Below are 17,754 nucleotides of genomic sequence, written 5' to 3'. Positions count from 1 at the left end.
AGGATGTAGCGCGGTTCATACCAAGAGGTCAGGGAGGGGAGGGGTGGACGGGGAGAGAGAGAAGGAGAGAGAGATTACAACACCAACCAGCTAGGCAGGACCACCACCCCTGCGAGGCTTTCCCTACTAATTAGGGCAAATCACACCAGGCGGCCCGCTTTCCCACTATGTGTGGACCACCACTGCTCTTCAGGTCCTTCAGGGGCCAATTAGAGGGGAACCGGCCCAGACCTACAGCAGCCAACCACCCCAGCGGGTCGCAGCTCCAGCAAGCAGAACGATGCGGCCCAGACCTTTGGAGGTGGTGTGGGCAGTCGCAGGCACAGCAGCATCCAGTCTCTGCCGCGCCACCCCCGCCGTCTTAGCTCCGTGCAGGCCCAGAGCCTCCTGTCCAGGCCGCACGTTTCAGCCCGAGACTGCGGCTCCGCAAGAATTTCGAGGAACCACAGAGGGGGCTACGCCATCCACAGCAGCGGCTCTACCTCCACAGCTCCTTGCTCGAGATAGATTGGGGGGCAGGTGGAAAGGCCGGGCAGCAGCGAGGATGGAGGGACCGAAAAAAAAGTCATATCCGTCAGCCATCTTGGTCACCCTCAACCATGTACCTTTTTAAGGGTCGGGGTACATGCATGGAGGTCTGATTTGGAGGGCTCAGGGAGTCAGATAGGGTATTGTATGGCTCCTTGTCCTCAGCGTAAAGCCAGGTTAAGAAGGTGTGCTCTCAGCGGTTTCCTTTGTTTTAGACTTTTGGAGTATCTAGGTTTTAACTCTGCCTGCTCCTACCTTCTGTTTCGGCGTCAAAGTGGTTTTTGACTCCACTGCTTCGATCTTGAGGTCTTAGGCTTTTTTGGGGTGTTACCACACCTTTCTGTGGCTTCCTGTGCACCGCTTTCCCCCATGATTGTGGTAATAATAACAACAATAATCCACATTTGCAAAGCGCGAACAATCACCCGTAAGGGTCTCTTGGCGCTGGGGGCCGCATGGAAGATTTTGCAAGCTATTGCCCAGAGTCACATGGCGCTGGGCTAATCTGCCGCCAGCACCGGAGATCGAACCGTGATCCCCAGATTCCGGAGTCAGTCGCCCTGGCCGCGGCGCCACACCTCTTCATAGATGATTCTTTGACACCTGATCCTTGATCTCCCTGGGGCATCTTAAACAATTTCAATGGATTAGGAGATTCCTAAGACCGTGAGTGTCGGGGTTGTCTTGATTGCTCCATTGCATAAGGTATCCAACATTGATTCTCCCTCACTTCAATGTTTCAGGGAAGGAACTCAGAACACACTTGCCACCTTTTCAGCTGATGGTCTTTAGATGGGCACAAATTGCACCCCTTGTTTTACTTTCTGCACAATCTTGTGGTGCCATTTGAGGCAAAATATAAAAGCGGTGTTCCCTCACCAACATCACCAGGACGTCAATTCTCCGACCATGTGGCCGAAGCCCAATAGAAAAAACTGTGGTTTTCAAAGTTTTTCTTTCCCTGTGACCCCCCTCCTTTGGAGTTGTTCCTGGTCAAAGACAACGGCATTCTTTCAGGGCTTCCCTGTTTTTTCTGTACTTATGATCCCCAACTGTAGACCTTGCTTCCTTACTTAAGAACATTAAAAAGAATTATAAGATGGTGACTACCCTGCTTTCATTCCCTCCCCTCACTCAGGAAGGGTTTGACAAACTTGCTGTTCAAATTAAAACTGGGTCCCCATCTGATCCAGTGAGGCCGGCCCTCTTCCGTGACCAGACTTTTCTGGGACGTACGGCCATACATTCTTTGGTCAACCTCTCCCTTGAGACGGGGGTAGTCCCCTCTAGCTGGAAGCAGGCGGTGGTGTCTCCGATTATTAAAAAATCTACTCTTGACCCGTCTAAACCGGAAAACTACCGTCCCATTTCGCTGCTACCCTGGCCAGCCAAGTTGACAGAGGCCCATGTCAACCTGGCCCTGTCGGATCATCTTGCCCGTTCCAACGCCCTCGACCCCACACAGAATGGCTTCCGTGCTGGCCACAGCACGGAGACTGCCCTACTGGTGATGGTGGAACATCTCCGTGCGAGGCTGGATGCTGGTCAGACGGCGGCGCTGATTTTGCTAGATCTCAGCGCCGCCTTCGATACTGTATCTCACAGCATCCTCCTCCAGCGGCTCGAGGAGATTGGTATCGGTGGCCAGGCGCTGCAATGGTTCCGCTCCTTCCTAGACAACCGCTCCTTCTGTGTTGCCATCCCTCCCTTCAAGTCCAGGTTCCAGCCGCTGGCCTCGGGGGTTCCGCAGGGTTCCTCGCTGAGTCCCACGTTGTTTAATCTTTACGTGAGACCGCTGGCTGATGTCGCTAGGCAATGGGGCCTAACTTTGGTCTCATATGCCGACGACACACAGCTGGCGGTTACTCTCAGCGGGGATGCGGAACAGGATGCCCCCAGGTTTCAGTCTGGACTGAAGGCGGTGGCTAGCTGGCTGACAGGCAACTGCCTTCAGCTCAATGCCACAAAAACAGAGGTCATGGTTGTCGGGAAGGGAGTGGAGCTTTGGGGCGATCAGTGGTGGCCTTCGGAGCTGGGCCCCACTCCGACCCCGGTGTCGGAGGTGAAGAACCTAGGGGTCTGGTTAGACGCTGGTCTCACATTTATAGGGCACACCAAAAAAATCGCAGCCTGCTGCTTTGGACTACTAAGAGGTTTACGGCCTGTGCTTAGGTTCTTTGATGCCCCTACAAGACAGCTTGTAGTCCAGGCAACTATCATCTCTCGTCTGGACTATGTTAGCTCTTTGCTGGTTGGGGCTAACCAGGCTGAGCTAACCCGCATGCAGCGGGTGCAGAACGCTGCGGCGAGAGCCATTGTTGGCTTGCCTAAGTTCTCTCCGGTGACCAACGTCCTCCGCTCTTTGCACTGGCTCCCGGTTAGGAAACGTATTTTGTTCAAGGTCCTTTGTTTGACCTTTAAAATTCTAAGAGGCATAGGCCCTGAGATTCTGGCCAAATCCATCTCCTTCTATGTCCCTACCCGTAATCTTCGGTCTCAAGGTCAGGCCCTTGCCGTTGTTCCTAGGTTTAGGCTCAGCAGGATGGGAGGTCGCTCTTTCAGGGTGAAAGCAGCACTTGTTTGGAACTCCCTCCCAGTGGAAATCCGGTTGCTTGAGGACTTGTTGTCCTTCCGTAGAGCCATTAAGACTTTCTTGTTCTAGCTTCCCCTCCGTGGCACTGTTTTCTGTTATGTTGTGTTGCTCCGTTGTCTTTTGCGCCGGGATGCCCCTTTGCTGGGGTCGCTGAGCGCATTATAAATTGTTATAACATAACATAACATAACTAGGCACTGAGGGTTCAAGGTGCATCTGACATAGCCAAGGACAGGCATTCTATTTTGTAATGGAAAACAGGGGTGGAAGGAATTTCTGTACCAAATCAAAAGATGGCAGAATAACGCACAATATGTACATTCTGAAAAGATTCAAGTTGGAAAAAACGTTTATTAAGCTTTTTTGGTCTACACATTCTGAAATGGCTCAATGTTCCTTGACAATCAACAAAATCAAGATTAGCAATTAATGTAAGCTTCCCGCCTACACAGTACACAATTAAAACCCCCATTCCCATGCAGAAACAGTCTCACCTGTCGGACGATGCTCTGGATCAGTTTGTCCATGGTAAAGGCAATAAAGGCATGGATGGTAAACATTTCTCTCAGTGAGTCCTCATATTGAAGTGCTTCCATATTGCCATCCAGAAGATTCCTCACCATGTCAAGAAATGCAGGATAGTAGTCCTCCACATCTATATCCACTGCAAAGAGAAAGGAAATGGAGCAGTGGGGAGAAAGGATCATACACCACTTGCCTGACCAAGGCAAGAAAGAGACCACATCTCAGCTCCAGCTGAAACAGCATGTATCCTGGAAGCCTATTTCTGCAAATCTGCAGAAGTGCACAATAATTACAAATAGAAGATGACAGGGAATTTCAAATGGTGAAAGAAGGCGCAAGATTTCCATCAAACTTATGATGGGAATTAATTTTCTGAGAACTCAGGCGCTGGACCACACTAGTGCAATGAAAAAGTCTTCCCCATTCATTAATGCATTCAACAATGACAAGCTCCAAAAATGAACATGTTGGTCATCTACGAAAATGTTTCATTGGTATGGGTTTCCCAAACAGAAAGTGTCCAAATTCAAGCATTTTGCACAATATTGGTTACGTCACTGGGTTTTCTAAAGCTTTGTGTAATGAACAACTATTTTATTTTTAACACTCCACAGGCCAATAAATTTGGCATGGAGGGTGAAGTGCCTTCAGTCTGAAAGAGGTAATACTTCAGGACAGCTTTAAATAGTGGCTTTAAAGGAAAATCGTTGGCATTAAATAAATGTGCTACTACCACAGAAAAAGGATCAAAACAGGTACTCAGAACATGGCACAGTGTCAAATACACAATTTAATAGAAGCGGGCTTGGAAGACCATCAGACAGATAAGCAAAACCCATTACGATTAGGATAACAATGTTATGTCTTTTTTTTTGGTGGGGGGGCTAGATTTAAATTGGTAGAAAGCTTGCTCATTGTGAATTTCAGGATTATGTTGTGATTTTAAAGGAACAGTCCTAGAAATAAACTTCAGAAGTGGTCTAATGTAGAGAACTTAAGAAACAGATTTTGAATGGGTTTGAGGAAACACGGGGGCATATCTTGCAACTGTTGAGTAGAAAAAGACAGACCATTATGACGCTATTTAAAATAAATGATGAGAAACACAAGTTGCTGTAGAAGGTCTCTCCCAAGGTGCAGGCAGAGGTTGCCGCAACAGATTATGCGAAAGTGCTATCAATGAGGGGTACTAACTTATTTCACCTGGATGATCAAGAGACAACATAGAGCCATTCAGTGCCTCTTGTAAGTCAGATATAGGGATGTAGAAGAAAATGAGAAGCACATTTTACATTTCCTTTACAGTGAGTGTAAGGATCTGTATATTTGTATGATTTCTCCCATTTTTGTCTATTGGGATTTGCTAAAGAAAGCATTTATGCACTGTCTGAATATTTATCAAGAGTCCAATACCAATGTGAATATAAAGAGAGCTAGATGTCCAAAGAGCTCTTATGTTCCACATTGACAGGACCAAGCCATTCTGTAAATCGGACTAGCTTTTTGTCTTCCTGGCAAAGTCTCAAAGAGGACATCCCATCCCCAAGGCAGGCATAGCTAGATGGATAGTTAAATGTATTCATTTATTTTTTAATCAGAAAACAAAGAGGGCTTCTACCTGCTCCGCCAAGGCCGCACTTCAACTGCAAGGAAAGGGAAACCGTAGCCTTCCTAGGAAACATCCCACTAGTGACATTTGTAAGGCAGACAGGTCAACAACACACACCATTAGCAAAACAAGCATTTGCAATGCAATGGGTCTCGCAGTTACGCAAGTCTGAGCTATTGGCATTATAAATGGCTATGCCTTTTATTTTGGTTTTGGCTTTTAAAACATAAATAAAAAGACTGTCAAATACAATGGCGATAGTTAAACTCGCGTAAATGCGAGACCTATTGCATTGCAAATGCTTGTTCATATGTATTTTAAAGGCACTATAGATACACAGACCACCAGGTGCCTTCTGACCCAACAGAAATGATGAGCTATGTCAATAACTTCAGATCGCTATTTTTATAAAGGGAACAGTCTTCATTGAGCCCTTATTATTCTAGACATATATTTTGTTTGTATTCATTTTGAAGGCACCATAAATATAGGAACTCTGAGGTGCTTCTAAACCTTCTTGGTTCACGATACATACCAACAATTACCAAAGTCTTAACTAAAAATAGTCGTTCATCTATGGGGTACAGGGTGCGGTTTATCTTATGCTATTTTAGACACCTAAGTCATCAGGCAGCACTGTGACTCCAATTGTATTTGATGTGTCGTAGTACAGCCAGCTAGTTGCCAAGCCTGCAACTGTTATTTTTGTTTTGTCCGGGCCCCACCCTAGGTGGCCATCTATGCACAGTGTGCAACTCTGCAGCTCTACATGCCAAGAACAGATGCATACTGGTAAGAAGCATTTTCCGTTCGTGGCATATGAGCTGCAGATTACACACTGTGCATAGATTGTATAGCAGTACCCACACCTAGCGGCGACCACCAGTATCTGTTGCAGTTGTTTGAAACAGTGTTTTTAGTACAGCGTGTCCCACATTGGCTTGTTGTTTAGTTTGCACATCTACACAGTAATGCTTTGTGAATGTGTGCGGTGTAAGCCATGTAGCTGCCTTGCATATATCTTCTAGGGGAATGTTCCCTAAGAATGCCATGGAAGCCCCTATCTTCCTTGTAGAATGGGCTTTTGGAGGAATTGTTAATGTACGTTTGGCTTTGTGGTAGCATATTTGTATGCATTTAACAATCCATCTAGCGATCCCTGATTTTGATATGGGGTTGCATTTATGTGGCGGTGAAAAAGACACAAAAAGCTGTTTTGTTTTACGAAAAGTTTGTACAGTAATGGTCTTTTGACTTCTAAGGTGTGTAGAGCTCTTTCTGCGATTGTTTGAGGCTGTGAGAAGAATACGGGCAGCTCAACTGATTGATTTAGATGGAATGGCGAAATGACTTTAGGAAGGAATTTAGGATTAGTACGAAGAACCACTTGGTTATGATGCATTTGCAGAAAGGGTTCTTGAATTGTAAATGCTTGTAGTTCACTAACTCTTCTGAGAGAATTATTAGCTACTAGGAAAGCTACTTTCCAGGTTAGGAATTGCACTTCACATTTATGTAATGGTTCAAAGGGGGGTCCCATTAATCTTGTGAGAACAATGTTTTATTTCCACACTGGTGCAGGTGACGTTCTGGGAGGAATTATCCTTTTGAGTCCTTCCATGAAAGCTTTTATAGCTGGTACTCTAAAAAGAGATAATGTTGCCTATTTTGTAAGTATGCTGCAATGGCAGCGAGGTGTAGTCTGGTAGATGTGTAGGCTAAGTTACACTTTTGAAGGTGTAATAGGTATCCTAAGATGTGTTGAATAGATACGTCTAAAGGATTTATTTGGTTGTTTTGGCAGTATATGACAAACCGTTTCCACTTAGCAGCATAACGTGCTCTAGTGGTGGGACGTCTAGCTTCTTTGATAACGTTCATACATTCTGGAGGAAGGTTAAGGTAACCAAACTCTATGACCTCAGGAGCCAGATGGCTAGGTTGAGCGGAGCTGGATCCGGGTGTCTGATCTCTCCATGGTTCTGTGTTAATAGGCGTGGAGATAGGTTTAGTCTTTGCTGTGGTACTACAGACATCTGCAACAGGGTGGTGTACCACGGTTGTCTGGCCCAAGTTGGAGCGACTAGAATGAGAATCAGGGAATGTTGCTGTAGTTTGCGTAATACTAACGGAAGTAGTGGGAGAGGATGAAAAGCATACGCAAATACATTTTGACCAGCCTTTGGACAATGGGTGTGGGTATCTGGCGGCAAAGTTTGGGCATTTTGCGTTTTCGTGGGTGGCGAAGAGGTCTATCTGAGGTTGTTCCCACATTTGAAAGAACGGATGAATAACTTGCGGATGAAGTTCCCACTCGTGGATCTGCTGTGTTTGTCAACTTAGCAGATCTGCCATAGTGTTTTGTACTCCTGGAACGTGTTGGGCTAAGAGAAAGATCTTTAGTAGTATATCCCATCTCCATATCTGCTGTGCTAACAGAGAGCTGCAGAGAGTGTGTTCCCCCTTGTTTATGTAGTACATAGCTGTCATATTGTCTGTGCGGACTAAGACAGCTTTGCCTGAGACCTGAGTTTGAAAAGCTTTTAGGGCTAGAAACACAACTAGCAACTCCAAGTGGTTTATGTGGGGTAACTTTTGTTGCGGTGTCCACCTGCCTTGCATGGTGTGATGCAGTAGGTGAGCTCCCCAGCCGGAGAGCGATGCGTCCGCTGTCATGACTATTTGAGGAACGAATAGTTTCTTACCTGTCGGTGTAGTTTTGCAGCTTGAAGATCTTTCTGGATTCACTATGCTGTGCATATTCCGCAATCTGGTGGTTGGGTCCGGAATCGTAGTCTTTTTTTCTCTTTTTTTTTGTAGCCCAGGTGGGCGTCGACGTCCCACCATTTGGTGTACCTTCGGTGAAGTCGGCATGCTTCCTGCGGAAGCTCCCACCCTTGGGCGCCATCTTCAGATTCTTTTTTCTCTTTGTGTCCTTGTAGTGAATCCATGGCTATGTTTGTTAATCATTTTTCCAACGCAATTCTTTTTACGTATCTTGTAAGCTTCAACTTGCTTTCTATTCCATGTGTTTCCACCCTCTTCTCCAGCCTCATCTTTCTGGCGGAGGCGGGTGGGTTCGCTAGAGAATCCAGAAAGATCTTCAAGCTGCAAAACTACACCGACAGGTAAGAAACTATTCGTTTTGCAGCGTGAATCTTTCTGGATTCACTATGCTGTGCATAGATTTTGTAGTGGTTTTGTTATCTTTGTGGCGGTTGGGTGAAAGATGAGCGTTGGTTGTTGAATATATGTTGAAGCACTCTTTGCCCTACTTGTGCTTCCTTGTTCATCTGTACATCCACGCAATAGTGCTTAGTGAACGTGTGCACTGAAGCTCATGTTGCCGCCAGGCATATGTCCTGAATTGGTGTGTTGGCCAGAAAGGCAATTGTTGCTCCTTTCTTCCTGGTCGAGTGGGCCTGTGCCCCCCTCCTGTTAGCTCCTGCCCCGCTTGCTTGTGGCAGAATTGTATCGTTTGCGCGATCCATCGAGCTATGGTGTTCTTAGTCACTGGTTTACCCAGGTAACTGTTTGCGAAGGACACGAAGAACTGTTTTGTTTTCCTGTGTTCCTTCGTCCTTTCAATGTAGTGCATTACTGCCCTTCTTGCGTCTAGAGTGTGGAGCGCCCTCTCGGCGCTCAACACTCTGATTCATGCGCTCAATACTCTGATTCATGTGGAACCTTGACACCACCTTTGGCATGAAGTGCGGGTCTGTTCTCATCACGACCCTGTCACTGTGTATCTGGATGTAGGGCTCTTGCAGTGTTAGTGCCTGTAGTTCGCTCACCCTGCGTAACGAGGTGATCGCTACCAGAAAGGCTGTTTTCATTGTCAGCATTTGCAGTGATGCCTTGTGGATGGGTTCGAAAGGTGCTTTCATGAGCTCTGTCAGTACCACATTCAGGTTCCATGCCGGCAGCGGCATCCTTTTTGGTGGCGCTATTCTCTTTGCCCCTTCCAGGAATCTCTTTACTACCCTTGATCTGAAGAAGCTTCTCCCAGTCTCTCCCCTTGTGTATGCCACAATTGCTGCCAGGTGAACCCATAGTGAGGATGAGCTTAGTTTGGCTTTCAGTAGGTGTGTGAGGTATCTTAGCACCGTTGATTCCTTGGTCAGCTTCCTCTGCAGCTTTTTCTTGCTGCACCATAGAGTGAATCTTTTCCATTTTTTCCCATAGCATTTGCGTGTGCTGGGCCTCCTTGCCTCTCGCAACACCTTCAGGGTGCTCTCTGGGAGCTTTAGGTGTGCGAACTCTAAGTCCTCAGCAGCCAAGCCGCTAGGCTGAGGCCCTCCGGCTCTGGGTGTAGAATTTCTCCGTTCTGCATGGAGTGTAGGTCCTTTCTTTTTGCGAACTTGTGGGGTGGACCCTGCGTCATCTCCATAAACTGTGAATACCATGTCTGTCTGGCCCATTGAGGTGTCACCAGGATCAGTGTCATGTTGCTTATCCTGCACTTGTTGAGCACCTTGGGAATCAATGGTATCGGGGGGGAAAAGCGTAGGCAAATGTTTTTGACCAGCTTATCCATAGGGCATTCCCCTGGGATTGTTCCTCTGGTTGTCTGGATGCAAAGTACTGGCATTTTGCATTCTAGCATGTTGCAAACAGGTCTATTGTTGGGGTGCCCCATCTCCTGAATAGTCTCTCTGTTTCCTGATTGTTGAGTTCCCACTCGTGGGATGCTGAAGTCTGCCTGCTGAGCCAATCCGCCTCCACATTGTCCTTCCGTGGTAGGTGTATGGCCAGCAGATCTATTTTGAGTGGTATTGCCCATCTCCATATTTCCTGCGCTAGGCTGGACAGAGGGAACGACTGAGTCCCTCCTTGCTTGTTGATGTAGAACATCGTTGTTGTGTTGTCTGTTCGTATCAACACCTTTCGTTTGTACAGCTGTTTCTGGAAGGACTTCAGGGCCAGTAACACGGTCTTCAGTTCCAGGTAATTGATGTGTCTGACCGCATCCGCTGGTGCCCACAGACCCCTCACTCTGAGCCTGTTCATGTGTGCACCCCATCCCTTCTGGGATGCGTCTGTGGTGATGGTCACAGTTGGGTTTGGTGGAGTTAGAGGCTTCCCTACTGTAATTTCTTTTTGGTCCACCACCTCATCTCTTCCTGCACTTCGTGCGTTACAACCACTAGATTCTCCCAACTTCCTGTAGCTTGTGACCATTGTTGTTGTAGCCATTCTTGGAGTGGCCTCATGTGTAGGCGTACATTGGGGACCAGGTGTATGCATGACGCCATCATCCCCATGATCTTGCTCGCTGTCCTCACTGTTAGATCTCTACGCTCGGCCACACAAGCCCTGGCTGTTGTCCCAGCAGTAAAGCGTGCACGTATCGGAGGCCGTTCTTACAGGGCTCACGCTCCGCAGCTCTGGAACCAGCTCCCCCTTTCTCTGAGAAGAACAGACAATCTCCTGTCTTTCAGGAAAGGCCTTAAGACCTGGCTTTTTCGCCTTTAGTGTGCTATGATGTGTTCTGACTCCCGCTACAGATCTGTACAGCGCCGGGACACTCTGCCCGAGTAGCCGTGCGCTATATAAATCATCATCATAACATAACAGAGCTTGCCCCTTCTGGTAGTGGCGAGTCTCCCTTAGTAGGCTGAGAGTCCTCTTCTCGCTGGGTAACACCCTGCATTGGATTGTGTTGATCTGAGCCCCCAGGAAGATCTTCACCTGCTCCGGCTCCATTGAGGATTTTCCCCAGTGTATGGAGAATCCCAGGTTCATCAGCGTGTTCGTGACTCGCTGTGCGTGCTCCTCGCATGTTTTGCGAGAGTTCGCCTTTATCAGCCAATCGTCTAGGTAGAGGTACACGTGGATCCCCTCTCTTCGGAGATGTGCAGCCACTGCTGCGAGGCATTTTGTGAACACCCTCGGAGCAGACTTTAGACCGAAAGCCAGGGTTGTGAATTGGTAGTGATCCTGGTTTACTGTGAATCTTAGCATGTGCTTGTGCTTCCTGTTCACTGGTATGTGCAGGTATGCATCTCTGAGGTCCACGGTGGACATGAAATCCCCGTCTCTTATTTGTGGGATGACCTCCTGTAGGGACGTCATTTTGAATTTTTGAGTCTTTATATGTTTGTTTAGGAAGCGTAGATTCAGGATGGGTCTTAGGCTTTCGTCCACCTTTGGTACCAGGAAGTAGTTTGAGTACACTCCCTTGTTCCTTTCTCTGAATGGGACCGGTTCGATGGCTTCCTTCCGGAGGAGTTCCTGAGCTTCTTCTCGGAGCAGCGTTAGCTCCCTTCCAGAGTGCTCTTTTTTTCTTTGGCCTTCTGCTTGGCGGCTTCTTGCCCAACTCTATGCAGTATCCGAACTGTATGATGTTGAGAATCCACTTGTCTGTGGTTATTTTTCTCCATTCTTGGAAGAAAAATCTTAGCCTGCCGCCCACTGGTGTTACATGATCTTTTGTTTCTTGTCCGTGTAACCCTCTCCCCTTTGCTATCCTGTGCTCTTCCCTCGGAGGGCTTGAGTAGGGGAGCACATCCTTCCGTGCGAAGTCATTTGGAGGGGGGTTGCTCACCGCCTCTCCTTCTCTGGCCTTTGCCGTTTCCCCTCCCGCGAAAGGACTGGCCCCTGTTCTGGTAGTGCCAGGTCCGCTTCTGCTGGCCCTGATTGTCACCCTGGTGGAACGCCTGGTGCGATGTTCCCGGTGTGTTACCACTTCTTCCGTTTGGCCTCCTTGCCGGAGTGCGCCTCTTCTCATCCCTCTGAATTGCAGGGGCCCCATGGACCTTGCTGTTTCGTTATCCTTTTTTAGTTGGGTGAGCTTCTCATCAACCGGGGCGCCGAACAGCGATTCTCCGCTGAATGGAGTGTTCAGGATGTTGTTCTGAACCTCTGTCTTGAAGCCTGAGATGTTGAGCCAGGCATGCCTTCTCTCTGTGATCCCTATCAGCCTGCAGGAGGTTTCTGCTCTGTCCAAGGCTGTCTTCAGGCAGGAGTTTGCGATATTTTTTCCCTCTTCAACGAGGTGTGTGGCTCTCTGCTGGTATTGCTCTGGGAGGTGTTTTAGCAATTGCCCCACCTCGTCCCAATGTTGATATTGGTGCCTGTTCAGGAGGGCGTTGGAGTTTGCCATCCGCCAGTGCATTGCCGCGTTTCTTTTGATTTTTCTGCCTGTTAGGTCCATCCTCCTGCTCTCCTTGTCAGGTGGTGGCCCAGATGTTGTTGGGACGTTGGCCCTTCTCCTTGCAGTTGCAGCGATAATAGAGTCTGCTGTGACGGACCCCTTGATGCAGGGAGGGTCCTGGGAGGAGAACTTGTACTTCTTCTCCGTCCTTGGCGTGGCGGATCTGCAAGTCGCTGGTTCTTTTGAACGCTTCCTTTCCTTGGTCCATGACACTCTTCAGCATGGGCAGGAACTGGCTCCTTGTCTGAGTGGGAAGCAAGATTACCAGCTAGAAACCGCTTTAGGCTTCTCTTTCTCCAATTTAACCCCATAAGCTGCTGCTGCTTTCCTGATGACTTCATTGTAAGCCCCAATGTCATCTGGCGGCGAAGGCCTCGAGGGGTATGTCTCCACAGCCTCCTCCGGGTTTTCGGCATCGTTGTCTTGCCAGTCCAGGTCTTGAAACGTCGAGGATCCAGAGTCGTGGCTCGAACGCTGATCCCCATATTCCCCCTCTGTGTAATAGAGGTCTTCCTCTTCTCCCTGATCCGAGGGTTCCGGAGTTTTCGGCGGTTCTTCGGCGTCTAATTCCTCGTGCTCCTCTACCTCGACGACGTCCGTCGCGGACTTCGAGGGGATTCTGTAGCTTCTCATCTTTTCTTCGAAGTCTTTCTTCCTCTGGAGGATTTTCTCCTTCTCGGCCTCGAGCCTTCTTTTCTTTTTCTCCATCTGCGCGACATGCTCGGCGTCGAGCGTTTCGGCCGCCCTCTTCGACGTCAAAGTGGTTTTCGACTCCTTGTCCTTCGAAGTCTAGGTTCCTATTTAGGGGACCTGCTTCGACGACCTTGGCTTTTCGCCGGTCTTCGCCTTCTGGGAGTCCTTCTTGAAGGCTCCGCTTCGGAGGATGCAGCTTCGGTCGTCGAGGTTTTCGGCGCCGGTGCTCCCTTCGAGGCTCTAGACTCTTGCCCTGCATCGTGTGGTGAGCTATCCTCTGCTTCTCTCGGATTCTGAGTGTCTTCGGTGTGAAGACGGAGCAGGCGTTGCAGTCCTTGCTCCCGTGGTCGACCGGCAGGCAGAGGTTGCAGACCGGGTGCTGGTCCTTCTGCGCGTACTTGTGATGGCAGTTACGGCAGAATTTAAAGGGTGTATTGTCCATTCCTGCACTCAGGGGGCCCCCTGTGCGCGCATTCCCAGTCGACGTCGAAGATCTCGAGTTAGTTCTACTCCTTCGTCGTCCCGGCTTTGATGGTCTTCTTCTCCTAGTCTTTTTAAGTTCTTTCTGTAGAATTTTCGGCGTTTTCTTCTTTCAATTTCTGGAGCTTCATGCGACGATCCAGACCCAATGGCGGAAAAAAGAATCTGAAGATGGCGCCCATGGGTGGGAGCTTCCGCAGGAAGCATGCCGACGTCACCAAAGGTACACCAAATGGTAGGACGTCGATGCCCACCTGGGCTACAAAAAAACGGGGAAAAAAAAAAAAAGGAAAAAAAGACTACGATTCCGGACCCAACCACCAGATTGCGGAATATGCAAAGCATAGTGAATCCAGAAAGATTCCCGCTGCAAAACTGGCTCTAGAAACGGTCGCCCTTTGGAAAGGTTTTTGGTGTTCCACCACTGGAGAACGATGAGTCCGACCGTCTACCAACACTAGGTCTGTTAGTTGACCTTGAGCCTGATTCCATTGGCGTGCTAGGCACTCTTGAAGTGGACGCATTTGCAGTCTTGCGTGAGGTACTACAAATATGCAAGACGCCATCATTCCTATGAATTGCAGGAACACTCAAGCTGGTAGTGTGTGTTGCGGTTTGAATTTTGTTAGGAAAGTTTGTACACTTGTTATCCTGGCTGGAGAAGGATAAGCTAGTGTTAGTTGGGTGTTTATTGTAGCGCCGAGATACTGTTGTATGTGCGAGGGTTGTAGATGCGTTTTGATGTGATTTACTGTGAAGCCGAAGTCATGAAGTAGTTGTATAGTAGCGTGAGTGTGCAGTACACACTGGCTGTATGAGCTGGTTTTTATGAGCCAGTCGACTAGATATGGGAAGACATGAATATGTTGTCTTCTTACATGTGCTGCTACTACCGCTAGGCATTTGGTAAACACCCGTGGCGCTGTTGCGACTCTGAATGGGAGCACTTTGAACTGGTAGTGCTGCCCGTCAAGCACAAATCTGAGATATTTTCTGTGCGCTGTGTGAATGGGAATATGAAAGTAGGCATCCTTGAGATCTAGGGTGACTCAGAAGTCGTTTAGTACCAGAAGTGGAAGGACTTGTTGGAGTGTGACCATATGAAAATGATCTGACTGTATATAAATGTTTAGAGGTCTAGGATGGGTCTTAGAGATCCGTCCTTCATTGGTATTAGGAAATATAGGGAGTATACTCCTTTCTTTTTCTGATGCTCTGGAACTATTTCTATTGCATTTTTCTGCAGGAGGGATATTACCTCCTGTATGAGCAATGTTAAATGTTCTTGTGACATTGGACTATGCTTGGGTGGTATGTTTGGGGGGTAAATGTTAGTTCCAGACAGTAACCTGATTGAATTATTTGGAGCACCCACCTGTCTGATGTGATGTTTTCCCAGGCTGGCAGGTACTGTTGAAGTCTTCCCCCGACAGGAGTGGAATGGGATGGGGGAACCACCAACCGGAGGCCCCCTAACCCCCATTGGATAACATTGGGCCTCAGCACTCTGCACCCGGCTGCCCTAGTGCCACCAAGGGTACTTTGAGAGTGCATCCTTGACCCTGGAGGAATTCTGCTTCTAATCCCAGAATACCAACTCCCACAAACGTGTAATAACAGCAAACCGATAAGGAATATGCTACTTACCAGTATGCATCTGTTCTTGGCATGTAGGGCTGCTGACATTCATATCCGTGCATAGATCGCCGCCTAGTGTTGGGTCCGGATGATATCACTGTTGTCCTGGAAGAGTCTTCGAAGTATCACGAGATAGGTGACTCCTCCCCTGGACTACAGTGCGCATGGGCATCTTCTCTATCCTCAGATTGTTTTTCGCCATTGTGGCAAAGATGGAGTATAGAAAAGTAAAAGATGTCCATGAAAATGTATGTAGAAAAAGTCCTGCAGCTGTGACAGGCACCGGGGAGGAGGGTGGGCGATATGAATGTCAGCAGCCCTACATGCCAAGAACAGATGCATACTGGTAAGGAGCATATTCCGTTCGAGGCATGTGGTGTGCAGAATTCTTATCTGTGCATAGACTATATAGCAGTATCTCCTCTAGCGGTGGTCACCTGTAGCAGCCGCAGCAGTTTGGAAAAGAGTTTAAAGGCAGCCTGGCCTACAGCAGCTTTCTGCTTTGCCTGTACATCTACACAGTAGTGTTTAGTGAAAGTGTGTATGGTAGACCATGTAGCTGCCTTACAGATCTCTTCTAGGGGAATGTTTCCTAAGAAAGCCATGGATGCCCCCATTTTACGCGTTGAGTGTGCTTTTGGGGGAACTGTCAGAGTGCGTTTAGCTTTGTGGTAGCATATCTGAATGCATTTGACTATCCATTTGGCTATTCCTGATTTTGAGATGGGATTCCCTTTATGTTGTGGTGCAAAAGCAACAAATAGTTGCTTTGTTTTTCTGAAAGATTTGGTTCTGTCAATGTAATATAGCAGAGCTCTTTTTACATCTAGCATGTGTAGAGCTCTCTCGGCCACTGATTGCGTGTTTTGGAAGAAAACTGGCAATTCTATGGACTGATTGATATGAAAAGTGGATATCACTTTTGGCATAAACTTAGGTTTAGTACGAAGCACCACCTTATTGTTATGAATTTGCATGAAAGGTTCTTGAATGGTTAATGCTTGTAGCTTGCTCACTCTCCTGAGGGAGGTAATGACAATCAAAAATGTCACCTTCCAAGTTAGAAATTGTAATTCACATGAGTGTAGTGGTTCAAATGGAGGTCCCATAAGTCTGGTAAGTACTATATTTAAGTTCCAGACTGGTGAAGGTGGGTGCTTTGGAGGGATTATTCTTTTAAGTCCTTCCATAAAAGCTTTGATTGGGGGTACTCTAAACAAAGACATGTGTTGTCTGTTTTGGAGGTAAGCTGCAATAGCAGCAAGATGTTGTCTTATGGAAGAGTATGCCAAATTGCATCTTTGAAGATGCAACAGGTAACAGATGATGTTTTGGATGGAAGCATCTAGTGGGTTGATTTGGTTATTTTTGCAATAAATTACAAATCTCTTCCATTTAGCTGCATAGCATGCTCTAGTAGTTGGAAGTCTCGCCTCCTTGATAATGTTCATGCAATCAGGGGGCAAATTAAGGTACCCGAACTCTAAGACTTCAGGAGCCAGATCGCTAGGTTCATCTGATTGGGATCTGGGTGCCTGATTTCTCCATGGTTCTGAGTTAAAAGATGTGGCGAGAGACATGGTCTTTGGTGGGGAACCACAGAGTTCTAGGAACGTTGTGTACCATGGTTGTCTTGCCCATGTGGGAGCAACCAGGATCATTGTGAGTGACTGTTGGCGCAGTTTGCGTGCCACCAGCGGAATCAGTGGGGCTGGTGGAAAAGCATACGCAAATCTGCCTGACCAGTTCATCCATATCGCATTGCCCTGTGACAACGGATGTGGGAACCTGGCGGCTAAGTACTGGCATTTTGAGTTTTCTTTTGTGGCAAACAGGTGTATCTCTGGATGCCCCCATTCTTGGAAGAATGGTTGGAGAACTTGAGGGTGAATCTCCGATTCGTGTAGCTGCTGGCTGTGTCTGCTTAACAGATCTGCTACCCGATTGTCTTTCCCCGTTTCTGCTAGGAGAAAGATGCCCTTTGGAATTGCCCACCTCCATATGCTCTGTGCTAGGTGAGAACTGTGGAGAATGTGTCCCTCCCTGCTTCTGTATGTAATACATGGCAGTCATGTTGTCCGTCCGGATCAACACAGTCTTGTTGTACAAGTACTTCTGAAAAGCTTTCAGTACTAGAAATACTGCTAGCAACTCTAGGTGGTTGATGTGCAGTGTGTTCTGTTCCATTGTCCATAGTCCTTGAACTGTGAATTCAAGTAGGTGGGCTTCCCAACCTGTGAGTCATGCGTCCGCTGTAAGTACTACTTGAGGATCCGGCTCTTGGAACAGTCGCCCCTTGGAAATGTTTTGTGGGCTCCACTACTGCAGAGAGTTGTAAGCACGACTGTCCACCAACACTAGGTCTTTTAATTGCCCTTGAGCTTGGTTCCACTGCTTTGCGAGGCATTCCTGCAGTGGATGCATTTGAAGTCGGGTCTGAAGATCAATGAATATACAGGAGGCCATCATGCCTATGAGCTGCATGAACACTCGAGCTGGTAAGGAGTGTTGAGGCTGAAACTTTTGAATGAG

The 17,754-nt window shown here is 47.8% G+C and overlaps 1 protein-coding gene across 5 annotated transcripts in view; it reads right to left on the bottom strand.

The window, feature by feature from the left end:
• The window catches only part of SIN3A (SIN3 transcription regulator family member A), an 865,613-nt gene that overhangs the window by 174,769 nt on the left and 673,090 nt on the right, over window positions 1-17,754 (bottom strand). For all 5 annotated transcript variants that reach the window (XM_078685093.1, XM_078685092.1, XM_078685095.1 and 2 more), the window contains one exon: window positions 3,616-3,785. In XM_078685093.1, the coding sequence (XP_078541219.1) occupies window positions 3,616-3,785 (170 nt within the window). The remainder of the gene's footprint in view (window positions 1-3,615; window positions 3,786-17,754) is intronic.

This window comes from Lissotriton helveticus, chromosome 3_2 (assembly GCF_964261635.1).
Source record: "Lissotriton helveticus chromosome 3_2, aLisHel1.1, whole genome shotgun sequence".
Taxonomy (NCBI): domain Eukaryota; kingdom Metazoa; phylum Chordata; class Amphibia; order Caudata; family Salamandridae; genus Lissotriton; species Lissotriton helveticus.
This window is presented reverse-complemented; position numbering and strand designations above follow the sequence as displayed.